This window comes from Pagrus pagrus, assembly GCF_965226575.1.
Source record: "Pagrus pagrus genome assembly, chromosome: 2".
NCBI lineage: Eukaryota > Metazoa > Chordata > Actinopteri > Spariformes > Sparidae > Pagrus > Pagrus pagrus.
The window spans coordinates 13,374,105-13,401,516 of NC_140186.1; the positions used below are offsets into that span (position 1 = coordinate 13,374,105).

Below are 27,412 nucleotides of genomic sequence, written 5' to 3' on the forward strand. Positions count from 1 at the left end.
GGTTTTTGTTGTTTGATTTTGTTTTTGCTCATGTCAGCGGGGCTGATGAAACGAGGATAAGAGATTGGGCAAAGGTAGTAGAGATGTACATCAGTCATCAGTTGTGATCTTCGATGTATATTTCAGTTGTCAGTTTATCTCATGTCCCATCTTTCTCTCGACTCACGGTCAGAGCAGGTGCAAGAATTTAAACCTGTAACTGGGAGGCAGTCTGAGGCCGATGGCTGGAATATTTTTGTCTCCCAAGGCTCTGACTCTTGACCCCATTTACGGTACATCTAAGATACTCGGCTATGTGTCGTCATAGCAGAGCTTTATCACGCCTGCAGTGTAAATAACTGGTCGAGAGAATTTATGTTATATGGTTCATATTAGGAAATTGGTGGTGTAATTCACACACTCTTTCATGCATGCAGGCTGTCCACTGTCGAATAGAGGCTATGATGTCAGTGTTTTGTATTACTATAGTCATCTTTGTACTCTTGACATATTTTGGATCAGCAGACTGTTGACAACACACTCCCCTGCATAAGAACTTCATATTATATATTTCAATAAAATGACATATTTCCCTCTATGATGTCATATTTGCATTTTTTCCCATGATATATTCTATTTTTTCTTTGTTATATTGAATTATTGTACATATTTTGTGTGTGTGATGAGCAGGCAGCAAGGGGATTGATGACGTCACACACATACACTACACAGCGAAGTACACGTCAGTGGAAACGAGCAGTAACCAGGAAGTGGCTCGCCAAGCTAGCACCGGATAATGAGCAGCTGAGATTCTGCTATTTTGACAGGTCGGTAACCATTTGCTCAATGAACATTACGCCAGAACTGCGAGTTGACTCCGTATTTCGACAGCTGCCGACTATTTAAAGCCACATTATATCGCGACAGCCGGACGGTTTTCGCTGAAAGCTAACGTTAGCATTACTACACTGAAACTAGCGAGCAGCGTTGCAGCATGGAGGCAGCGTTGCATCGCCGGGGCGAGAACTGGTGGATGTGTTCAGGGTAAAAACAGGTGTCGGTGGTGGCTTATTAAATCGGAGAGACTTTGAACTGAAGCCGAGTTTAGTTTATAAAATGGTCGGCGACGCAGTAACGGCTTTTCTGCCATCACTCACTCACCACGCAGGGTTAGCGTTAACCTAGCTAACTTAACGTACTCCTTCAAGACTCACAGGTGCATCTTTAAAACTCATATGTCATTATAATCCAGAACACAATATGTACTGGATATACTCGAGTTATAATAGATATTGATCCTGATGCTTGGGTTAATGAATGAAACTACACTCAAAGCTACAACAGTCCAATACAGCAGCACTGCAATAAATCCTCTTATCCTTGAATTTAACATAAAAGAGGGGAGAAGTGTTTCTTATATTTTGTCCACCTCATTTACATCATTGATGCACCACACATGGTTTCAGTCATGGGCACATGTCTTTTAAACTGTTGCAACAAAAGTAGAATTGTACATCCTTTATGAGTTTATTGCAGGTTTGTGGGCATTAACTGGTCACTGAGTGTAACCATGTGTTTAAAGTGTAAACAGAGAAGCTATAAAACAAGTACAACCTGTCTTTCTGTTGGTGTTTTTGTTGGATATCAAGGGTTGACTGATACTGCTTTTTCAGGACCGATGCCGATGATTAGAAATCAAGGGGAAAAACGATATTCGGGACCGATATTCCTTCACTTCATTCATATCTAACTGTGTGTCACAATTTCAAACAACCAGTGATGAAATAAACCTCAGTACAATTTACTCAAGTACTGTTCTGAAGCGCAATTTTGAGGTACTTTACTTGAGTATTTCCATTTCCTGTTATTTTATACTTCCTCTCCACCACATTTATATGATGAATTGAGTTAATAGGTACTTTGCAGATTCAGATGATTCAGTGTTTATAGGCTATTAATTGTGAAGTGTTATCAATCAGATGGTGTTGTGGACAGGACACTGTGTGAGAGGATGTTGCATCAGAGCAGAAGCAGCACATTTTAGATTAGTTTATTATTATCGGCAATCTGACAGAAAGATTACAGATACTGATAAATTGGTCTGCCCCTATTGGATACCTGCCTTTTTGTTGGAAATAAACTAGAATTTTGTGAACCTGTGTAATTTTTATTTCATCAATCATTCGGGATCAAGATCTCTGTTTAAAGAGACCCGAGAGAATAAAACAGTAATAGTCAACAAGCGAGCACTCAAGAAAGTCAATTTCAAGTAAATCTTGTGGTGTAAAGTCGGTGTACAGAGCACAGGCACTAATGTACAATGATGTACAGCAATATAAAAGATACAAACATTAAACCATTAATTTAAACAAGTATATATCTATTTTTGTGTTTTGGTGGTTCTGATATCTAGTCTACCTGATAGTTTAGTCTATTTATGTGAGCGAGGGTAGATATAAATATGAACTCAGCCTCTAAAATGACCATAAAGATGAAACAACACTCCTCAAATGTATTGCCTGTCTATTGCTTTGGTTGCAGTAGTTTTTGCTGGGAGTATCTAATAAACTGGCAGATAAGTGTACATGTCAACTGAGTAGTTTAAGTGAGTTCACCGTTAATCAAGAGGCAAATATTACATTTAATACAACCCAGTCATAAAACACATCAGATAATAAATCGTCATAATTTCCGAGGGGAATGAGAGACTCAAGGTTTAAAGCTGTTTGCATTTCATTCAGTTCAAAAGGTGTGATGTACCTAAACTGAATTCTGCTAAAGTTACTGCATATGTAGGGGATATCTAAGTTAAAATAATTATTGGATCCTGTACTGTTGCGCTGAACTGTTTACTATTAAATAAAAATATCTTCCTCTCTTCTATTCTCCAGCTTCAGAAGAGCAGGATGGGCAGGCAGAGGAAGAGGGTGGTGACTGGTGAAGCTGCTCCCCCTCCAAGGAAAGATGAGAAGCCCTCTGCATTTCACCGCAAAGAGAAGAAAAAGAAAGTCGATATCGGCAAAGTCTTCATCAACATCTCCATTGGCCTCTGCATATTCAGCCTGATCTGGTTCTTTTACGCCCTCTACATGCGGTCCAGCCTCGCCAAACGTGTGGTGACCCTGCACCCGTCGCCCCCTGTCCTGGATGCCAACAGCAGCAGTGCCAAGGTTTCCCCTGCGAGGTTCTGGGGCTCATACAGGCCTCAGGTCTACTTTGGGATGAAAACCCGAAGTCCCAGGTCGATCGTGACAGGTAGGCTGACACGATCAGAGTCAAGACAAAGCTGACTGCCAAGTAAATCTGTGGTGGAACAGTTAAACACAGAGTATGTCATTTTTGGTGCTAGGGGTCCCTCAATCAAAACATAAAACAACAGACACAAGTACAATATAGTCTGAAATCACAATAAGATATAATATCGATATATTGCCATCCCTAACTGAGTGTAAACATCATAAAGCTTCAATGAATTGGAATGAGCTGATACAGAATATATATAATACTGACAGACAGTAAAAGTGTGCATATATCAGCAATTTTGTGTTTTGTTGATGTCTTTGCTGTCAAGATCACAAAAAGATAATTTAATTGGAATACCACAATATAAATTCTGTTTGAGGGTGGATTTTAATTTTAGTATTTAATCGTTTGCTTTCCTAAAATACTTGCTTTGGTGCGTTAATCAAATCTTCAACGTTTAATTGCTTTGGATCGGGGACAGGGTGGGAAACAAGCCCAGACACTCGTCAAATTCAAGTAAATTTTGGCCACAGTTCCTAGGACTGTCCAATTTGGATGACCAATGTTGTTAATTAGTTGACAACACAAAGTGCACTACAGTTTCCAATAACAGTTAGTTAAAGCACTGCTGTTCTCAAAACCCAGTTGGCAGCATACATGCTGCATATAGCCAGTGAGTTTTGGGACTTACCTTTTGTGTGGAACTGTGGACTAGTTATTTTTCAAATGATTAAGTTGTGCATCTTTTGTGCTGCACGACTAAATGTAATTACTTTGATTTGTGCAGGCATGATGTGGATGCGTCAGTTTTCGGACATGGACGTAAACCTGAGGCACACATGTGAGCAAGGGGATCGATTGCAAGGCTACGGGTGGCTGATGCATGATGGGATCACCTTTGGCGTCCAGGAAATCCGAGACAACGATTTCACACTAACCACAGAGTTTGTCAAGAGGATGGGAGGGGATCACGGAGGAGACTGGACCTGGAGGATCACTGCCAAACAGCATGTGAGTGCTGAATGTTCATTCAGCGTTATGACAGCCTTATTTTTAGTGTGGTGAAAATGTACCACTTATTAAAAATGTAACAAGCAATTACAGTTATTTCTTATGTGTAATTTCTGTTTTTACCCACCAGAGCTCCGCTCCTCAAGCTCCAGTCATCTCCCTGATGTTTTACGCAGCAGCAGACACACAGGGCTCACTGGAGGCTCATGTTGAGGAGAGAAACCGCCTTGCATCCATCGCTGGTTTCTCAGAGGAGCTCGGTAACTTCAAGATCACCTTTAGAAAGCCGGTTACCGGGGAATTATCCAGTGCTAAATATGCCAGGTAAATGCATGAATACAGGAGTGATGTATAAGTCTGCAGCAGTTTCAAAGAGAGTGATCAAGGATGAGGGGATATACTGTAGAATGACTGCCAGATATGCAGCAAAGAAAATTAACCATTAGGAATTGCCTGCAACCACTAACACGAAGACTTTGGTTCACTAAATAGTTTTAATGAATAGAATATAGTTATATTTTGCAATGCTCATATAGTTTAATCAGTGAGGGTACAAAAAAACCATATGTAGATGAAAGTGAGGAGAGAGGCTGTTTAAACTGCATACATGCAGATCCATATACAAACTAATGCATGTGGTGATGTAAAGTGTAATGAATCACTTAATATTTTATAGAAGAAAAGCACTATCCGCATGACCCTAAAATTTGAAGTCTGTTGCACCTCTCTTGATTCCCTGCATCAGTTGTGTGAACAGACATTACTAGTGAGCTTAAAATAAAATCCAACCACTTGATGGCAGCAAAAGCAGGATTTTCAGCCTTTGTTTCATCAGTCAAGTAACACTATAACACAATAACACAATCTAAGGAATTAAGTTTTTCTTAATTCTAAAAGTTGTTGTACACATTAAAGCAGGATGAACTTATTGTATGAAATGTTTGAAACGCCAAAGAAAAGCAGAGCCTTTCCATAAGGCTGCTAGTCTTTTCCTGAAACAGCACAGCTGTCATTTAATCAGTGAAGGTGTTTATCCGCCTTCAGAAAGAGCAGTCGTCGCAGCATTTTTGTATTGACTGGATCAGAAGTCTCTGCTAGCAGCACTCACAGGGAGCACCAATATTTCACACTTTCATGAGGGCCAGAGAAGACCAGCATAGCAAAACATAAAGGTACAGTATGCACTGATAGAAAGGATAAGAACTGTTCGGATTATGATATATTGTAGGAAGATGGATGATGAAGTAAGTGGGAGCTTAAAGTTTGATTTTTACTGTGACAACCTCTGAGTCATCAAAACAATATGCTCAAGTTTCAGGTTATGACACAGCATGCTAAGGCTTCACAAACATAGCTAGTGTAGTAAAATCACTTGTGTGTCATTAAATGCTCTCAAACTACTCTCAGGGTTTGTGTTAACAATAGTTTCTTGTCTTTTCAGTTTCAACTATCTTCAGACTAAATCTCCTGGTTTGGAGAAGCTGACTGACATTGTGAAGCACAGTCTGAACCGCAGGTTTGTCTACAGCCCTCCTTCTGGAGAGAAAAGGCATTACATAGCTGTAGACACCTATAAGCCCCCTCACCACCCAAACCAGCAGAAACCCGCTGACACGAGGAAAGAGAGCGATTTTGTGATTCACCAGGTGACCGTCCAGACGCCATTCCAGATCGAAGTTTTGTTTGAATCCGGGAGCTTTCACAACCGTCCCAACCAACTTGTGGGCTCCATCATGACTCAGGAGCTGGAGAGGCGTAAGGCTGAGTTTGACGCAAGGTTCGAGAAGACCTTTGGGCTTGAGAGCAAAGGTTTCAGCCAGGCACATGTTAAGTTTGGCAAGGCAGCGCTGAGCAACATGTTGGGTGGAATGGGCTACTTCTATGGCCAGTCAGTGGTACAGTCAGTCTACAATGAATACCCACTCTTGTACCCCGAAGGTGCTTTATTCACCGCTGTACCGTCACGCTCATTTTTTCCCAGAGGGTTCCTTTGGGATGAGGGCTTTCATCAGCTATTGCTGAGCAAATGGGATCCCCAGGTTACAAGGGAGGCCATTGCCCACTGGATAGACCTGATCAATATCGAGGGCTGGATCCCCCGTGAGCAGATCCTAGGTGACGAGGCTCGCAGTAAAGTCCCAGCAGAGTTTATTGTTCAGCATAACGAGAATGCCAACCCACCCACTCTTTTCTTAGCCCTTCAGGAACTTATTGAGCAGCTGTCTTCAAATCCAGAGAAGGTCGAATCTCAGCCGACCTTGCCTTTCCTGCGACGGCTCTTCCCCAGACTGAAAACCTGGTTTGAATGGTACAACACCACACAGACAGGGCCGCTACCAAACTCTTATCGCTGGCGTGGACGTGACAAGGACACAAATCTTTTCCTCAATCCCAAAACGCTGACTTCAGGGCTGGACGACTACCCTCGGGCCTCACACCCGTCAGCAAAGGAGCGCCATGTGGATTTACACTGCTGGATGGTTTTGTCCTCAGGCATCATGGCAAGTATTGCCCAACTTCTAGGCGAGCCCTATCAGGACTATGAACTCTCCCATCAGGTGCTCAGTGACAACAACCTGCTGAATGAGCTCCACTGGTCAGAACAACTTCGCGCTTTCAGTGATTTCGGGAACCACACCCAGATGGTGTCCTTGCAGAAGGAGAAGGTGTACGTTCCTCCTGGACAACCTCGTCATCAGTTCCCCGTCGCACGCCTTGTGCGCTCAGTCCGCCGGGCCCCCAAGGAGCAGTATGTTAACGCTTTGGGTTACGTCAGCCTGTTCCCTTTCTTACTTCACATTCTTACACCGGACTCTCCCAAACTAGAGCACATCCTCCGTGACATGAGAGACTCCAACAAGCTGTGGACACCCTATGGCCTGCGTTCTCTCTCTAAGGCCGATCCACTGTATATGCAGAGCAACACAGAACACGACGCCCCCTACTGGAGGGGACCGATATGGATTAACATCAACTACTTGGCAGTCAGGGCCCTCCACCACTATAGCAACAAAGAAGGGCCGTACCAAGAGAAGGCCGCTGCCCTTTATGAGGAGCTCAGGACTAACATTATCAATAATGTTTATAGACAGTACATTGAAACAGGGTATGTCTGGGAACAGTACAGTGACAGCACTGGCAGGGGCCAAGGAAGCCACCCTTTCACCGGCTGGTCAGCACTGACAGTATTAATGATGGCTGAACAGTACTGACACTGTTGAATGCATCTCATCTTTTCTAAGATATTGGCCTTCATGTATCTGGATGCAATTGAGACAAAAACATGATCAAGTGTTAAGACTAGAGCCCGACACCGATATTAGTTTCTTATTTTGTTTCCTATTTGGTTATCAAACACTTGTGACAGAGATATTTAATGGCGGCAGGATATTTTACAGTTTACTGAAAAAGTAAACTTCACCAGGAATTTTTTCTGCATTATGTTCTGTTTAAAAAAAAAAATAAGGTCAAATCAGCGCCTGTTAGACAACATACATGCTGTAACACACTTTATTTATCAAAGGCCAATACTGGGCAATAAAATTGGCCAATGGATACATTGGTCGGGCTCTAGCTAATATATAGTAATATGCCGTCTGGTTGATAAAACTCTACTCGGCGTTGAAAAACTGTTACTGCAAGATCCACCTCAAGAATAGCAATTTATGATCACATTTCCACAGTAAACCTTTAATTAAAATAGCAGGTTTCACACCGGTATTCTGAAGGGTTATTTCATACAAGTGCAGCTACCCTGTCTTTGCTGTATGCGGAGCCAAGCACAGTCTAGTGCTTCAGTTATATACTTAAGATGCATTTAGAAGACACTTAATGAACTCGTATCCATCACAACTTCAGACACACGCAACTTCATCGCTTCCATTTCAGTGTTTTAATATGGAAATCAAGACAGGTGATTACAGTGTTTTTCTTCAAGATGCAGGACACGCCTCAGCCACCTCTCTGATGTGTGATGACGTATATGAATAACTCTCATCAGATTTGCCGGTTTCTATCCTGGAAAATAATTGATTAAATGAGCAAATTGTGCGTTCACTTGAGGGGCCATTACTCTTCGTTGTGCCATTTCTCTTCAATCATACGTCCTCAACTCTCAACTGTCTTAATGATTTGTCATTTTGATATTTAATTGTTTGATTAAAAAAAGAAGTTCTGTACAGTCTTGCTGAACGTTTCTAAAATTACTGCTTCTAAAAGCAGCCATATTTTGAATACACAGCCTTTGACTGGCAGGGAAATCAACATTGACTGTGAGATTGGTTTGTTTTGTTAAGAACAATAAATGGTTTCAATATTTTTTTTGTTATACTGTACTTTCTTTTGTAATATCTGTGTGTTTCATTCATGTAAGCAAATTATTTATTGAATCTGAGCCTATAGCTACAATCATTGCTTGGTATTCTTTCATAAATAAAATGGACATCTCCATAATCTTTGTAATAATATAAATGCAACAGTCTGCATGCGTAGGTTTTGATTGTGTCCACACTTTATAACTCGGATGGTGAGTATATTGTTGGATCACTAAAATTGCTCTTTTTCCCAGTAGGTGAAATTCCACTGTGGCTCATTTTTCTTGTATTTCTCAAATCCTTCCAGTACCTTTAAAAAGCCTGAGAGTGCATGTTGTCCAAAACATGTTAATAAGCCTAAGATCTAACAGTGTATTTTAGGGGTATTTTAACCTCACACTCAGCGCACAGCTTTAATGGGAGGTATTTAAATGGTTTGCCTACGATATTAATAGGTAGCCAAAATCTTTACCTTCCTCCAGTTCCCGTTATTGACATAAACTGCTGTTTTTCATGCATGTAAAGCATTAAAATTACAATACTTCTTCCATTCCTCACATGTTCAGTACAAATGTCAGCAAACCTGTTGTCAGTCAAAGCAGACAGAAGCTTCAACAAACTGTGACCTTAAGTATAGCAGCCCTGTCCTCCTTCTTTTGTCAGATGGCACTGTCGAAGGCCTCCAGCTGACGTCAATCTGCTTTTTTGCATGGTTTCCATGGAGCGCAGTTGCTGTGAGTGCTAGGTGCTTAATTAGCTAAAATCAAAAGGGATGGAGAGTACATAAATTCTTTTCACTCCTTGACATATGCTGGCATACATTCACACAGCGGCGCACACAGTGGCAATGTTCTTATTAATACTTTGACACCAAAATATAAAACGTTGGTACTGAGAGCACTGATACGAGCTCTCAGTCTGTGTGCATGACCCACAGGGTTCCAACCTCTACACTCGTATGAATCCTTTGAATGGGCTGGATGTGTAGTTGTATAGTTGAAGGCTTAGCATGGTGCATTAAGGTTGCACGGCTAAAAATAGTGCCTCTATCAGTTAGCAGAACGGCAGATCGACTGTGAAGCCACAGATTGGTAGTTTCACCATGTTTATTGGAAGATACAGCGTGTCCCTGTGGCTTTTCTATTCATTAAAAAAGAAGATGGTGTAAATTAATAGCAGCAAACACGAATAAACAAAAAGTCACTACCTGTGCGCATCTCAACATCATGTAGTATTTTTTCAGCATTGCAGGAGTTGACTGACTCGTATGTTGTTAATTAGCGTGTGATGTATCAATGTGCGATGATCGCCTCCAGGCCGTTTCGTGGGAGACGCAAGCTCATCATTTGACCCTTTGACCCGTTAACGCACAGCACGGTATCAGGGGATTTGGACACAGATGAGCCATATCCTCTGCCTTTTCGCTGTTTCTCTCAGAGGAAATGGATTCCACATCCCCTCAATGCAACTACAGTTGGAAATGCATTTATTTCTTTGAAGAGTGCGGACAATCTGTGTGACTAAAGCACTCACTGCGCAATCCATCCCCCTCACCCAAGACCCTTTTTTCACAGTGAGATGGGATAATAGCCAAACAGCATCAGAGCTAACTAATGTGACTGCATAATAAACAGATGAGTCAGGGAGTATTCATTTGCATATCATCCCAGCCTTATCAGAGCTTCTATATAGTGAATATTTTTGTGATTGCCTGCTGCCAATGAATTGGCTAGTGAGTGCAGTGAACATGGTGTGAACGTGGTGTCCAAATGTCTGCTGCTCAGTGTTGAAAAAGGATCTTTTTCCACGATTTAAATCATTATACATCTGCAGAGTAATTAAAAAAAGAAGGGAAAAAAAGTTGTCTAAGAGTTGCTGGAAATACCCCCCTTGTAGCACTGACTCCTGTACTGAATGTAATTACTGGGAACTTATGCTAGAGGGAGCTAATTAATAAGGCATTTGTGAGTGGAAAAGAGGCTTTTTGAATACAGCTTAGCTATCATTTTACTTACAATGGAGAGCTACTTAGAATTAAAGCAGTATAAGTGGATAATTATGCTAATGGCTCAATTTGGATTTAAGATATGGTGGCAGGCTGTATTTCTAGATGATCGCTGCTCCTGCATTTCAGCCGCTCTCACACAGGTTTTCTGTGCGCATGTGGGCTTGTATGTTCATAACATCTCACTGGAGATGTCAGATGTTTTGTCCTCGGGCCACATGATAATATGAGTGTGTGTGTGTGAGTGTGTGTGGCCTACTATGACACAACTTTTTGCCTCCCATACAAATAAAGCAGGCTTTCGGGTAAACTGGCTGTGAACTAATGCTCCTTGTGACGTATGCATTTTTTCCCCCGTCTTTGTGTATTCCTCGAGGCCTTGTGGCTACGACCTGTTTAATGTGTAATTTTTCATTAGCCCGCTGCATATTAATCTTCTGCGGAAACTCCAGCTTTGACATCACTGCCCTACCAGGACAGTGTAACAGTGTTTGTTCTCCCTCACATCAAAACAGCGAGCCTTCCTCTCTCTATTTAATTCTGTTGCCATCAGCCTCATCATCCACACCGGCCTAATTGCTGTTTATACTCAGATGTCTTTCTATAAAATACCCTCCAGGATCCAGCATCTCTGGCTCTCTGTACCCTGCCTTTGCCCCCCAGAAGCTTGCTGTTGAGCACCAAACTTGCCTCAGCCAACATAGGTCTATGTATGTTATGTAAGGCCCACTATAAATAGGTTCACCCGGGATCTTTTGTCTTTACCTGATTCGCTCTTAGCCCAACAGTTTTTATTTCTGGAGAGAGCTGTGGAAGCTAGTGCAATGTAGAGCTGGCCGTTTCCATAGTTACTTTTGTTAGCTGCAAGCTCTTAACATTCTTCATCTGTTTCCTCACATGTCTGCTGTTAGCTATTTGTTTGAAACCGTTTGCATTGCACGTCCCTGTAATGACTGTACCTGCATCGATGAAGCAGTGATGGAGACAATGCTTTCTGATTATTAACATTTATATCTTTTACATGCTGCGGTGGCAATGGATTGGGGGAAAGAGCAACAAATAGAAATCAGTGTGGGTGCAGATGAGTCAGAGACTAGAATATGTAGACGTATTAACTTCTGTTGGTCAAAAGTACATGCAATTAGTCCCATGTTGCATGATAATGATTTAGTGTAGTAGATGTTATTGAGCTTCAGTCTAAGGGGGTTGTTGCTGCATCTGGTAAAGCAGATAACCTAGATGCTCGTGGTTAATCTGCTATTATCTGACATCTGAAGGCATTCCTTAAATATAACAAATAACATTTTTTTAATCAATTGTGATGTTGTAAGAAGAAAATATGAAAAAAATCCACTGCTCTGTTGCACAGATTTTCTCTTTAACATGTCCAAGCAGTTAGGTAACAGCAGGTACAGTAGCTGGATCAGGCCCAAGAATTGGACTGTCAGAGTGCTGCAAGCATGGATCCAGCAGAGAAGAGGGCAAGATAGGAGCCATGCAAGTGCAATGCGTGTGGAGGAGTCTGGGGGCACGGTTAAAGAAACACTGGGGCATTCCGCAATCACGATTGGAGAGCTGAATATGATTCTCACCCATCCCTGTTGGAGAACCAAAGAGTACAGGCGGCTGGGGACCAAAGTGGGCGAGTGCGAAAGTATTTTTGGATCGCACGGGAAACCTGCCACACCAACAGCAGCAGCAGCATCGGGGCCTGGTACCGGGCTTCCCTAACCCACTCCCACTCTCGGAGGAAGAGCAGGAGAGAGATGTTCCTTCAAAAGAAGAACCACGCTTCCGCTGCTTTTATTTTTCTTATTCGTTCTATTTTCCCTTCAATTGCCCAGTGTTTGAATGATGATGTAGTATATATAACTATGCAGAGCCCAACATGACAGAGAGAGAGAGAGAGAGAGAGAGAGAGAAAAAAAATAACGAACTTGGCAGCTGAGGCGAGTATCTTGTATTTATAGAAAGTCGTGTTTCCGGCAGAGGTTTCTGTGGTTTTAGCACTCCCAATCCATTTTTGCGGTGTCTTACAGGCCCTATTGTATCCAGGTTTAGATTGAAGATGTTCCCTCATCTAGCGCCTTGGGGGGAGATTTGACTGTGAGACATGTCAGAATGTGATTTGGGGGAGGCAGATGGATTTCTCCGGCTCTTGTGCAACCCTGGCTTTCGTAGGATTGCTCCGGAAAAAAATCTGCTTTGCATCCACAAACTTAAAAAGGTATTAGTCAAAAGTACAACACAGCACTTGAGGCTGAATGTAAATACATGTATGATAAACATGCATTTCATTACTACATGGATGCAGGCAAAGCTGTAGCCTACCTTCTTTCTTTTTTTTCTTTTTTAAATCTCAGGTTTTTTGCATTTGCCTTGAAGATCCAGTACAGTATTTCCTGCATAACCTCTCTAGATCATGGTAGGTTTTAAGTGCTTTTTTGTTTCAAATAGCAATGGCAGCCTCTGCATCTCAGTGGATTTCCTGGTATGGATCAGGTTCTTCTATTATTTACTCTCAAACAGTGTGGGCTGCACAGTTAGTTGACAGAATGCCAAGGCATTGAGACTTTGAGGAGCTACTGTACATCAAGTGAGATGTATTTCATTTTGAAGACAGAGTTAGAAGCTAAATTATTATCTTTCGTGCTGTCGAGTAGTAATGTGGATGTAGCTCTTCAATTCGTACAGAGGCTAAAGTTAGTCTGGGTTTCAAACGGTTAAGGTCTGAGAAAAAGGAAAAAGTGTTGGAGCTGTAAGGTCCTCTAAATTTAAAATTCTCTTCACAAATCCATCGATGAACAGAAACCGGCTAAAGATTTTCAATAACTGCTGAAAGTCCTCCACTTATCTGATTTGGCTTACACGAGTACCAGTACAATCTGCTTTTCAGAATAAAAGCAATAATGGTATGAATGAGAACAACGAATGATTATTCCTGCTGAATGGCCTCTGGTCTAGTCCCTGGATGAGACTTAAGGTCTCATGTTCAAAGCCTAAATCCAAAAACTAACATGGCCAGAACCCACATCAGATCTAATACAGTCCATTGATGCAGCCTTTGTCAATAGCTCGACTGCTGCATAGTTCTGCAAAATCAAAACATGTCACAGCTTGTAGATTTCTTCCTTAGATGTATATCTGAAAAGTGCAGTGTCTTGTTAAAAATCTAAATACAGCAAGAGACAACTGGGTTTGTCAATATTACTGGGTTGGATTAGTTTATACCGGTCAGAACAGCAGCTCTTCTTATTACAACACTACTGAACACTGAGGAGTGATATAAAAAGTCAAAATAAGAAAATATAGAACAGACATTATTGTCCACCCGAGCCTTCATCTTGCAGGCAGCGATCTTAGAGGGCAGTCACTCCTCGCTGCCTCTTCAACTCCATCAGGCACCCACCTGTAAGCAGAACTCCCACACCCTGTCCAGGAGAGAACCTGAAAATAACACGGCCTAGGGGTTACATACACAGAATAAAGACAAATATTTACCTTTCGCAAAGCTTTCGCTTCAGTTATGAAAGTAATTAGGCACCACACACACAATCAATAGAGCTGGAGCAACGCAATCAACAATTTAGTAAACAGACACTGGAAATCTTTCTGTTTGACAGTCAAGTCAGAGTGGGTCTGCAGTAGTCAGGACATTTATATTTTAAGCATCTAGAGACTAAACTACTTTACTTTGCAAAATACAGGGTTTTATGTAAAAATGGGTTGTTTTTGCTGCCCAGGAGAATTTTTATCCATGCTCGCGGTGTGACTCAAGTAATGCCCTGTCAGTCCGCCAACACTTTGGTCCAGACTGAGATATTATAACGATATTTAAAGGTCCAATTTGTAAGAAAGTTGATTTTTGAGTCTCATTCCCAACTCGTCAAATACTGACACTTTTGGATCGCAAGTCGGGTCGCCCACCAACGTCAGTATTAGACTAGTTGGTACAAATTAGTCCTTTAAGACATATAACAACTATTGGATGGATTACCATGAAATTTTGTACCGACATTCACAGTCCCCGATGAATCCTAATGCCACCAAGTGATCAGAAATTGTACTCTTCCTTTGAACAAAACACATCCTTATACCTTAACAACTGAATAGGTTGAACAAAAATCGCTGTCACCCACTGTTGCAGCGTACCATTCATAGACAGCTGAACTGGACCTTTGTCAAACCCTCGCAGTTTGGCTAGGTTTAGGCAAGAAAACCTCGAATTTAGGTTTAGGAAAACATTGTTTATACTACTATGTCTTATTCCTCCTTTGCTGCCATAATCACTACTACGACCACTAGGGGTCACTGCCCAGTAAGACACATAAATATGGGTCCTAACATGCTGCTTTCACAGTTGACCGACACATATATGGTTGTTTTTCTAATAGGTGGCCTGCCTTTTAAATATCTCAACACCTACTTAATGAATAGGCACAAACGTTTGTACATACATTTATGGTTCCCAGATGACGGATCCTAGTGGCTTTGGTGATCCTGTGATCAAACTTTTTGAGTTCCAGCTTCTTAAATGTAAGAATTTGCTACTTTTCTTTGAAAGTAAAAATTGAGTTTTGGGGTTTTTGACTGTTGGTTGGACAAAAGACGCAACTTGAAGACGTCACTTTGGGCTTTTGGAAATTGTGATGAGCATTTTTCAGGAATTTTTGACATTTATAGACCTAACAATTAGTCATTGAAGAGTAAGAATAATCTGCAGATTAATCAATAATGAAAATAATCGTTGGTTGCAGTTCTACCAAGAAACTGCTAATGTCATTTCCACCGGCCTCAGCTTTGTGTTTATTGGTAAATAGCAAATGTGTGTAGACTAACATACGAAGCTAAGTTGGTAAACTACCGGCTTAACATCGCATTGTCATCTTGAGCATGTAAGCATACTAATGTTAGCATTTAGCTTCAATCTGCTGCTAGCATAGCTGTGGACAGACAAACAGACAGATTTAATTTGTTGCCTTCTGTAGTGAGACTAAATTAGAAAGACATACAAGTTGAGTATATATTAGGTCAGGACTATATTAAATCATGTTCCACTTGTACTTAACTTGAATGACCCGTTAAGTACACGTGCCAAGATATCCTTTGATTATAGCAATGTTTCATCTTTCTTTCCATAGCCAGCACTTTGAACCTCTTTTGAAGCCAATATCCTTGTTAAAACATGGAGGTAACTTGGTGCTCTATATTCTTTCTCAACCTACCGTACCACACCGTTCCCTAAGAAACAGGAGCATTTTGTCTCACAGTGCTCATATGCGAGGGAATAAAACAAAGGCTTTCATTTAACTTTCACAGGTATGGAGTTACCCCTTCGCTATAATGTCAGTAAGTGCTAACATTACATAAATCCATTACTTAGTCCCTGTGCTGTGGCATTTTATGGAGGAGAGAGGTTAGCCACACTGCAGTTATCATAACAGCATCCCGTGATCTGAACTCTGTGTGATCAGATTGGTTTTAATAGACTCTGGATTACTTGGAGGCAGTTCCTCAAAGCTAAACATCTCTGTGCCTAGAATTAGAGTGCACATCTGAGGTGAAAACGATTTGTTCGGGAGAATGTCACTGCTGCAATGAAAGAGCTTATACGCTATTATCATACACTACCTTAAAAAGATGACAGGGCAGCGACTCAGAGATCCTTTGATACATTTTCCACCGCTCAGTACTGAAGGAGATAACATCACATTTGAGTAGTCTCGTATGTATTATGTCTAATAGTCGCTTTGCATTTGTGCTGCAGTAGACACAATGTATTTTATTCCATGTGTTGCCCACTAGCTTTTTTATCTTCAGTTAATTTTGTCCACAGCAAAGCGCACTCAACCGGATGTTATTCAAATGGCCTCAGCTCTGAGCTCACAGGAGCCCTTTCATTAAAGTAAAAAATAAAAAATCCTGTGGTTATTGATAAAATGTTGTCTGCACTGGTGTGAAAGTATGATTTTCTGCTATAACCATTTATCTTATACAGCTGTGGTTTAAAAGGGTTTTGCCTGTGTCCACCGGTCTCACAACAAATAAATAAATGAATGTTGGTATCCTTAAAAGGGGTCACAAGACTACAGAAAAACTACAGAAAATGATATAAATATATATATATTTATACATATGTATGTTAAATATGTTAAATACCGTCTATACTTATACCTCTTTCTTTTTTCTTTCTTTTTCTTTGTGTCTGACCCCAACTCAGGAGGTACCAACAATCAGTTTGGGAAGCAAGTGTAGTGGATGAAGTATCCAGATCATTTACTCAATCAAAATAGCAATGCCACACTATATAAAACAAGTACAAGTACAAGTCCTGCATTCAAATTTGTAAGACTTTCAGTAAAAATACACAAGTATTAGCATCCAAATATACTTAAAGTATCAAATTATTAAATTTAAAACTACTCATTATGCAATAGACTTCTGTCAGTGTCGTTATCATATGATTTTATTATATACATTAACATCTCAGCCATTAATTAAAAAGTATATAAACACAAATACAAATATAAATAGAGTTCAATATGTGTGTGTGTGTGTGTGTATATATATATATATTTATATGAAAGCATAAAGAAAATAAGTGTGAAATAGTAAATATGCTTAGATACTTTCCACCACGAGGATAAGGTTATTATACATCACCAATAAAATATAGATATTTAGGAGCTGTATGTGGCTTCTATCTTTAAAAAAAAAAAGACCATTCTGCTGACCATTTTTTCCTTGAAGACACACGATTAATGCAAAATCATCATCTTAGTTGTGACTTATAATTTCCCATACTCCTCTGTGCGTGGTTATATTGATTGTATGCAAAAAAAATGTAAAAAGCCATTCACATGAATACAGAACCAAAGGAGGCACTGAGTGTAAAGTGAAAGTGTTTATGTGCTACCGATTCATGTGTGATTACACGGCTGAATGCAGCACCGTCGCTATCCGTGGTCCTGAACCTCCAGCCGGTGCCAGAGGTCTGCTGCAGACCGCCACGTCCTATGAAAGAGTATCGACTTTTTGTAATAGGAAGTGTGACCACGGAGTGCACCCGGCAACAGATGCGAAACAGAAAAAAAATGCTTTGGGGGTTGAAATGTCATGTGAACAGTTGGGTTCAACCACTGAACACCTCAGGGGTGTTATCGACTCCCTTCAATGCTTTTAAAGGCCAAGGGTTCGCTTAGACTGGGCTTTGCTGTTATTCGCCCTGATGGTGTGAGCGACCACAATTTGCTGGGACCAAACGAGAGGCAGTGAATTTGTGGAAGTAAATCTAAGCTGTGCGGACTGTCAGAAAGAGTTGTTCAGCTGAACTGCTAGAAAACATCCAGGCCATGCAGTCTGGGAGAGAAATTAGTTCAATTGGACGGCAGGTTGTTCTTGTATTTGTCCTTAGAATAAAGAAGTGAACTCCTCACTTACATTTAAAGGAATAGTGGCAGACTGGGACTGAGGAGAGAATAGCTTTTTATCTGCTCTGGTTCCCAGAGGTTTGCCTTAAACTGTTTAATTTATTGTCCTTTAGTGTTTTTCTTTTGGCTGTGAACTCAAGCATGTTTGTCTCTCTTGGATTAATTTATTCACTTGTGCTTCATTTAGCTGTTGCATGTCCTTGAATCACACAGATCAACAACATCGACTGTGAGATCTACAAAACCAGTTTGAAATGCTGTTACAGTCTATTTCTTACGTGTCAGGTGGTTTTAGTTTGGATGATTTTGAACTCTGACTAGACATTAGACACTAGCTTTGTTAGTGAACACAGGCCTTTAAGGAGCAACAACAAAGACGCTGTTCAGCCGACTTTGTGTGGTTTCATACTGACTTTGATTGTATATTTTTATTCATATCATCTTAATATTCCTTGCTTGTTGATCTGTGTGCCGTATGATCTTTTTTTAATGATATTTCATCTCTGTTTCATTAATATGCCCAATACATTTTAATTTTCTGCAATAATTACAGGTCTTAATGTTTCATGGCTTATAATAAATAACATAAAATTACAGATTTTCATAGTTTAAGGGTACAGCAGTTAAACATCTAGTGGATAAACTTGGAGCTGTTTGGTGAAATTGTTTCCAGAGAAAAAAGACTTTGACCGATGATGTATGGGCAGCGATGAGTACTCAAGTATGTACTTAAATACAATTTTGAGTATTTCCTTGTTCCACTCCATTACACTCCTGAGGCAAATCTTGTACTTTTACTCCACTACATGTATTTGATAACTTTAGTTACTAGTTACTTTGCAAAGTGCCTGCTGAATCAGAGTCAAAGTAACGCATTCAAATCTATTTATTTTATCTGCAATCTGACTGAAAAACATTGATTTAAATGATGAAAGAAATGCTGAATACTGGGTCCGATAATCAGCCAGGCCAAATTTTGATCGACCCCTAGACAACAATATATACATACATGTACATTTATGTAGCCTGTAATTTACTTTTACCTGTAGTTTTGATACTTAAGTACATTTATATCAGATACTCTAAGACTCACATACCTTTTGTGTAGGTGCCTGTTGCTTTTACTCAAGTATCACTTTTGGGGTACTTTTTCTATTGTACTTCAATCCACTACATTTATTTGGTTACTATAGTCACAAGTTACTTTGTAGCACATTTTAATTCATTTATCTTATTGGTAATCGGATAAAACAAACATCCGATAATCATGAAAATGCTGAATATCAGATGTGATTATCAGTTGACCCATAGTCTACAGTATACTGTATACATACATGGAACTACATGTATACTTTAATTGTACTTGTACTTTTGATACTTAAAGGTGCGCTGTGTAGTTTTGAATAAGACATTTTAGAGGAAAATCTATATATTTTTTTTATGCCTAAACAAACTAAATAAACAAACTCTCTTTGTTGTAATGACTGAATAAACTGAATAAACTAACTGACCTCAAAGGACAACACACTTTCATACTTTGTTTATATGTGGCGGACCCTGCCACCTTTCTTGCTTCTGTGGACCTTATTTTTCTCTGAGAACATGTTTGTTTATTCAGTTATGGAAAAAAATGAAATATTTGAGTTTGTATTATTACATCATTGTAATATTGTAAATATTAAAATTCTTAGTATGAATTACTTCTCCAAACCTACGTAGTGCCCCTTTAATCTTTGAAAGCTTTCAACTAAAATCTTACATATTGCACCTTTAATTACATGTATTGCCAGAAAATGACTACATTTGATTTTAGATACTTTAAGACTTGTACTCAACTTACTTCAACACTGTGATCTTACGTCACGTTACTCGTTACCTTCCCATTACACCCTTTTAAAATGGTGGCTGGATGCCTTCTTACCTCCAAAAACCTGGAACATCCCTCCTGTGAGTGATCAGGTCAGTCACACGGCGCTGCTGTCCACTTTTCTACCATGTTTTATCTCTGACACCGTGAGAGGACGGTCCAAACTACTCGGCAGGATGATGGAGGTATAGCCTACCTACGACGTGTGAGATGTTTCACCCTCAGTGTGGGCTGAAGGGTGACACCAAGAGAAGCCATCTTCACTGTCTTTAGACTGGCCTCGCTTTAATGTCCTGCTAATTGAAATGATCAAATGCAAAGAGAAATCATCATTACAGGGTTTTTACCACCCAACGCTGGTCGCCACTTGTTGCAACGTCAGACTCCATCTCTCCGGTATGGGAGGAGGGAGGATTAGAGGTTGTGGTGGTGGTGGATGGAGGGTGGGGGGGCGGGGGGTACTCCGTCACATCCTCTGTCCATATATGGGCATGAAGTTTACACGCAGCGGGGAATCCTCTCACTGGAGCTGATGAATGGGGAGGAGGGCCGAGGGAGCTGCCAAAGTGTATATAAGGAGAGAGAGGGGAAGTCGCTGATGTGAAATCCACAGCAAGCAAATACCAACCGAGGAGCAGAGACGAAAAGGAATACCTTTAATTGCTTTTTACACCTTTTGACACAGACCACTTTGGATCATTTGTTGAAAAGCCATCAAAAGGGGGGTTGAAAGAAAACAGTCATCTGCATAATTTGTTTTCCATTTTCCCCCTTTTACCTTTTTCCCTGGGAGAGACGGACTTCTAAGTGGCATCATTATGTTGAACAATATGGATTTGAATGCGAAAGATTCTTTTTACCCTCAGTTTGAGAATTGCAACAGTTCTTCCCTGGGAATGGAAAACAGCGTGCGGAAGGATAACCAGGAGGTGTACGTCGATGCAGAGCGGGGGGTACCTGCCCAGTTTGGCCACGGTGAGTTCGCATCTTTTTTGCACAGTCGATGAAAATGTGCATGCAGGAGAATTTTTTAAAAATGTGTTAAATATGAGCGCCACGGCAGGTAAATAACTCTCAGAGAGCAGTCGTGTACATCAAGGCGTCTTATCGAGGCAGTCCTGTGCCAAATTACGCACGAGTGTTTATGTAACGCTGATTTTCCTCCTCGTTTTTTTTTTTTTTTTATTATTTGCACTCATTATCAGATATGAAAGCACCCGCGATGACAAAGTTTTCTCTCTTTCTAATTCAACAGAAGGAACCCCTGCAACCCTCAAAACCGAAGCCTCCAACTCGGAATTTGCTTTTAACCCATGCGAGTGCCCAAAAGACACCTACACCCCCTCCTCGCTCGCCTACTCGGGCAGTTTCTATGTTGAGGCATCTCAGGGAGCGCCGTGCAGCACCGAAACACTCCTCAATATGATCACCGAGATCGTGGGTATCTCCACACTGCCACTTTCAGAAGTGCAACAGAGCGGCGGCAGCAGTCGGGGAACTTATCCCTCGCCTGCGCCGATGGACAGCAGCAGCGGCAATTTTGGAGACCCCGGCGTCAAGAGGCAACCCTACACCTGCTCCGGACCCTCTCCCCCCGTGTACTCCCCAGACCAGACGTGCCCGAGGTATCCTGACGATCAGGCCGGCAGCCAGGCCCAAGACCCGTCCACTTCCCAGCTGAGCTTCGGCTCCTCCCGAGCTCCAAACCAGAAGAAGGATGAACCAAAGTCGGAGGCCGCTTCTTTCCCCGTCGTGGTCAAGAATGAGTTTGAAAGCAGCTGCTACGAGTGGGGATCATTTAACAAGCCCGACTGTTTGGAGACGAGTTTCCAGACGGAAACCTTCCCGATGTCGAGCGATTTCCCCCCCGACCAGCAGATGGATGTTAAGGAACTTTTAGACACGTTTCCCCCGATTTGTCCCAACCCAGAGATGGAGTTTAAAGTGGAGGGGGGTATCAAACAGGAGCCGTGTTTCAATGACACCTGTTCTCAGAGCTACTCCAGCCCCATGTACAATAATTACCTCCCACCGCCTCCCATGGGCCTCTCCTCCAACCTGAAACCCTTCCCCGAGCCTCCACAGCCCTCTAATCAGTGCGAGTCCTTATACACATCACCAGCTTTACCGAGCACCATAGACTCCATCCTCTACTCTTCCTTGTTGCCAGATTCTTTCGCCCAAAGTTACACCACCCGTGCGACGAAGCCCCCCAGGGCCAGAAAGAGCCCGGCCGCCTCTCACGGCCCCGCCAAAGAGAAACCCTTCGCCTGCCCCATGGAGAGCTGCGACCGGCGCTTCTCCCGCTCGGACGAGCTCAACCGGCACATCCGCATCCACACGGGCCACAAACCTTTCCAGTGCCGCATCTGTTTGCGCAGTTTCAGCCGTAGCGATCACCTCACCACCCACACCAGGACTCACACCGGGGAGAAGCCGTTTTCCTGCGACGTCTGCGGCAAACGGTTCGCCCGGAGCGACGAGAGGAAACGGCACGGACGCGTACACCTGAAACAGAAGGAGAAAATGGAAATAAAGCCACAGGTGAGCGCCGGCGCGTGGCCGTTCACTCTTCCCGAGGGAATTTGAAGACAAGGCCATGTGTCCTTACATACTATATTAGGATCTTTCCGTCTTGGAAGATAAGCCAGCTGACTACAAGTTGATGTCTGAGTCGGTTGGACTGGCGAGCCAATGCCTGACAGCAGAGGTTATTATTTTTTTTGTTTCTGTTGCGAGTGTTGCAGTTTATTTCAGGAGCAGAAAAGGGGAGAAAGAGGGACTTGCTTCGGCCTTATTGCCTGCTGCTGCCGATGCTGCTGACTTTATGCAAACGCGCATAAGTTGTAAAAGTCGGTAAACAGATCAACAGTGACTTGTTGCTGTCACTGCCAGCAGAGCCAAACCTCTCTGCTGCGGCATTGCATGACTGCTGTTCAGCACCTCTTCGCGTGGACAGCTCCAACCCTCCATCGCCTCCGAGCCTGGACGGATTGCACTTAACAGATTATTAATATCTCCATTTAAGATTCTTATTTTCTTGCTTTTAGCATTCTTAGAGCAATGGTTTGGACTATGTTTCTTAAAAATGCATGTTTATGTCAATGTTTATTTTTTCCTTTAACTGGAATATCAACCACTGTCAAGGTACTCCTTCACTGCACAGTGAGGGTTATTGACATGAATGTAGGCGAACATATTTATGGCTCCGACCATGAAGCTGTCCATCTTTGATCAGATTTAGTGTTTGTTTAACTTCTTATCATTTGGCTGTCAGTGTTTTTTGTCATTGGTCTTTGTGTTGTGTTACAATTGTTTGGATTATTACAATTGTGAAAGATATATCATAAATGGGAAATAAATATATTTGTATTACTGTACTTCTTTGTATTTTTATAGCTAACTGTATATTTTACATTTATCACATTTGAGCGTCATTTATCGAGGTGAAATGTATTCTAAATCATAATAATGTCTTGGTTTTTTCGAGGGCTATTGTTTGGTAACACAATATTTTAAATGTTACAATTTGATATCAGAAACATTTTCGCACTTCATCCCACTGTTGGTACGATAAGAGTTATTTCATTGAACTGCTGGTCTAAATTTCAAAGGGACCAGTATGTTAACTAGTTGTGGTACGGCTTTTCAACAAAAAAAATATTTTACAGTATGTACAGAAGTATGTTTAACCGAGCTAGAAAATGACTAGCAAATCATATAAACATTGCTTTTGAGTAATCAGGTAGCACACATTGCTGCGAGTTTCTGTGGACTTTACCTTGGTGATGGAAGGGTTTGGACTCCTGGAGATACTGTATGCTGAAATGAAATGTTCACTTTAGCAAAAAAAAAAAAAACCCATAAAAAAACAAAACAAAAAAAAAACGAATGTTGAGAGTTTGGTGAGTTTGTCACCAACAGGGTACTGCAAAAAAGTAATTTAACTCGCCTTAAGTTATATTAACTGTTCAAGTAAAGATTTTGTACATATACAGTTTCTACAATACTTTAAATTAATATTGATGTTGTTATTTTTATGAAAAGTTTATGAACAAAATAAACATTTTCTGGAAGCAGCCAGTTTCTTGTGCAATCCAAATGATTCTCACTCTGTCCATCTGTTCCATACAGCACTGGGACCCCCCATCAGAGCACTCAGATGACTGAATCGCTTCCCAAAATATACATTATAACGGTCCACCTGTGGCACCACACTGGAGCCCTAACATTAGACATCACAGCTCTGCACTGTAGCTCAAACACATTAAAGTGAATACCCTATTACTCAGTGCTGTGATTCTGACTCCCCTCCACTTCAAAGATCACTCCTTCACGTTGTAAATGTAGAGACGAACGCCATGGGCGCCATGGTAATTTCTACAGGAAACCTGTTAAACAGGACGTTTTTCTTGCCATGTCAGTGACATGATCTGATGCTCTCAGTTCACTCATTCCTTTGTTCATTCACTCATCCATTTTTGCAATAAAAGGATATTAATTTCCACTCAATTGCTGAACGCGATTATGGTCTATTATCATGCATTTTTTTTCTCTCAAAGGATGGCGGTACTGAAGTCTCCGCTTGTCAAAACTGCCTGTGCATTCTTGTAAATGCAGTTAATGGTCTCTGTGCCTTGAAACCTCTCCGCTAGAATAAAAAAAAGGGAAAGAAAAAAACTGGTGCGAGCCGTTGCTTCTTTTTTGTAAAAAGGGAGGGCATGCAAAATTTGTATGTCACTACAAATGGCACTGCATTTTTAATGTGAGGTGGTAAAATTCCCAACACTTTTGAGATAAGCAAATGTGACTCGTTTATAGTGCAAAGTGTACACGCAGAGGGGGAGAAGACTGCTGTGTCCGTACTTAAAATAAGATCTTCGACATGCTTTGTGTTCTGTGCATCCTTCAAGGGTGCCAAGATCTTGCAATCTGTCATTGCAACCCATGCAGGCATGTCTTTACCAGGGACTCCGTAGGACATGCATGTGCCCATGACGCAGTTGGCTGGCAGAACACTTCTTATCTTGCCCACGGCAGTGCGTAAGTGCCTGCGTTGTCTGGAGCTGACAAACATACTGTACCAGTGTGAAAATGCAAGCTGCCACATGGAGCACTGTGAATAGTATGTACCCATCCTCTCCTGTCCATCACTCATCATCACTTACAATAGCACACAGCCCAACCAGCATCAACACGCACTCCCCTATCCGTGTTGATTTAGAGGCAAACATTGTCCAGTGATGGATAGTTGAGGTTTTTGAATTGCAGTGATGTGCAGTCACAGTGACCATTATCCAGACACTTGAAGACTGAAGAGTTATTGAACTGTGGCCAGTGATGGAATTTCTGCATTTGTGCATTCGGGAGCTCAAATTCACATTTGCATACTGTAAATGGTCCTTGATATATCGACAGCGTGTGCGTGCGTACGGTTTCAGCTGCGTTGTCTTTATCGAATACGTTTCCAGTGTCACAAACCTTCCTAACTCGTGCTTTGATACAGACAAAAGACATAAATCAGTTCTTTTCCCCACTGACTGACATTTATGTTTTTTACTCCTGTAGATGTGCGTAATTGCTGAATCCATTAAGTAATTGTGCGGCGAGGGCACCTGACCGCCACTGAGAACCATGCTTTCTCAGAACGTGGACCTCTGCTGTGAATGGTAGCACATCAAGTCCATTAAATCCTTGCCAGGATATTACTAATGCAAATATGTTAACATTAGCACTATTGCAGCGGTGGGGGGTAGGGGGGGTTTATCCAAGGTAATGTGTGACTAACGTTTCCATATGTAACCAGGGAGAAAACCATGACCAGATGTGATTTCACTTGTTCATTGTCTCATCCAATTAATCGCTTGATGCAGGATTGCTTCTGGATAAGTCAATGGGACAATTTATCTGCTGCACCAAATGAGTACTTTGGCTCAGGATTAAATAGAAAAAGCCTTAAAAATGACAGTGAAGGATTAGATGGGCCCAAATTCTGAGGATAAGTGTCACTGCAGAATGATATGTACTAATATTTTTATTACTTGTAAGCACACGCTTTATCTTTCCCTTGATTGGCACACAAAAGTTTGGGGTTTTTTCTGCATAATCTATTTTTTAATTTCTTTTGCATCATCCACTGACCTAGGCTGCATAATGGAGAAGCCTATCCACATACCCGCTGCCATTGAATGTCTGAAGTCTATCTTGAGAGGGACAAGTGCAGCCCCAGTCGTCTCTGAAGGGCCCAACATCCCTTTTATCCATGCTTGAACTCCAAACAATTCAACAATAATCCAATAATGACTTTCAGAATGTATGAAAATGAATGTATTTGCTTACGTGGAGGATGTGAGGCAGTTTCGGCGGTTTAAGCTTCAGGTATCAGGTCACCTCAAGTGCCTATTAATAATCACAGTCCTACTTGAGACCGTCTATATGGCTACACAGTCTCATTCCTTCGTGGATTGATCTATTGTGGGGTAATCACCACATAATTTTATGCGCACCTTTAAAATGTGCACCGGGGCACGTCATGGTCCTTGGGGTGGGCTCGGTAATCAAGGTGCATAATCGCATGGCGGTAATGGCAATCAGGCTTAGCAGATTAATTCCTCGGATCATACATCAGCCCCGTCGGTCCTGTATCTGATCATGAAGAAGGGTGTAGGTGGTCTGGAGAGTGCAGGTGATTAAAAAGAAGAGAACCATTGCGGCGAGAAGGAGCTCGTTATGCAAACATTTTTAAAGTGCCTAATTCTTTCCATTGTTCTGGCGCCCAAAATCTTCATTTGTATTACTAACCACACGACTGAGGAGAGAACCTTTTCCTTGCTCCTTCATAAACTAGAAGTCAATGCTTGGGTCAAGGAGGCCAGTCTACCACGTTTGTCCAGCACACAACATCTCTATGGTAACTACTTCAAAGGACTAGCCAGCTGAATGACTTCGTAGCAATTCAGTTACTCAGGAAAATTTACAGCTGGCCTTGAAACATTCCAGGTTTGAGCCCTCACAATACTGCGGCAGCAGTATGTTGCAGCTCTGCGTACATTGTGGCAACCTCCAAGAATCTGGACGCTCAATGGAAATAATCATGGCATGCAAACAGCTTTCCAACCGTGTAACGTTTATTTTAAGGCTCCTGGTCTGAAACCCCAGTCGTCGGATGCTTGGTGCGTAGTGTAGGAACAGTCTGTTCTTTGGTGGTTCCTTAACATAAATAATAAATCATTTAAAGCTGCTAGAAACAGTATTTTTATATGAGCAATAAATCAAATGACTAACAGTAATATGACCGGGGATGCTTGTATTGATGAACCAGCAGAGAATTATCACCTGATTCTGTAGTCCCCCTCAGCTCTGTGGGTCATTTAGCATCTTTCAGCTCAATGTAATGTGAGTTGGACGATGGCGGAGGAAAAGTGGAGGTCCGTGCGAGAAATCTGAGCGACGCTGCGGCGCCTTTTGTTGGTTGTGTTGCTTAACATCCATGCCAACGTGAAGGATGCATGGAAGTATGTGGGCATTGACGGTTGTATCATTTGAAACATACATATTTATTTAT

At 41.5% G+C, this 27,412-nt stretch overlaps 2 protein-coding genes across 2 annotated transcripts; both read left to right on the top strand.

Annotated features, from left to right (window-relative positions):
• The first annotated feature begins 717 nt into the window (after nt 1–717).
• mogs (mannosyl-oligosaccharide glucosidase) lies at nt 718–8,551 on the top strand. Its single transcript, XM_084342345.1, has 5 exons — nt 718–806; nt 2,871–3,234; nt 4,010–4,233; nt 4,364–4,557; nt 5,675–8,551. The coding sequence occupies exons 2-5, from the start codon at nt 2,886–2,888 to the stop codon at nt 7,443–7,445; spliced, it is 2,538 nt and encodes an 845-aa protein (XP_084198471.1). The 5' UTR covers nt 718–806; nt 2,871–2,885; the 3' UTR covers nt 7,446–8,551.
• An 11,888-nt stretch (nt 8,552–20,439) lies between these two features.
• On the top strand, nt 20,440–24,355 carry LOC311270255 (uncharacterized protein). Its single transcript, XM_084375013.1, has 2 exons — nt 20,440–20,823; nt 21,104–24,355. The coding sequence occupies exons 1-2, from the start codon at nt 20,667–20,669 to the stop codon at nt 22,435–22,437; spliced, it is 1,491 nt and encodes a 496-aa protein (XP_084231139.1). The 5' UTR covers nt 20,440–20,666; the 3' UTR covers nt 22,438–24,355.
• The last annotated feature ends 3,057 nt before the right edge of the window (nt 24,356–27,412 follow it).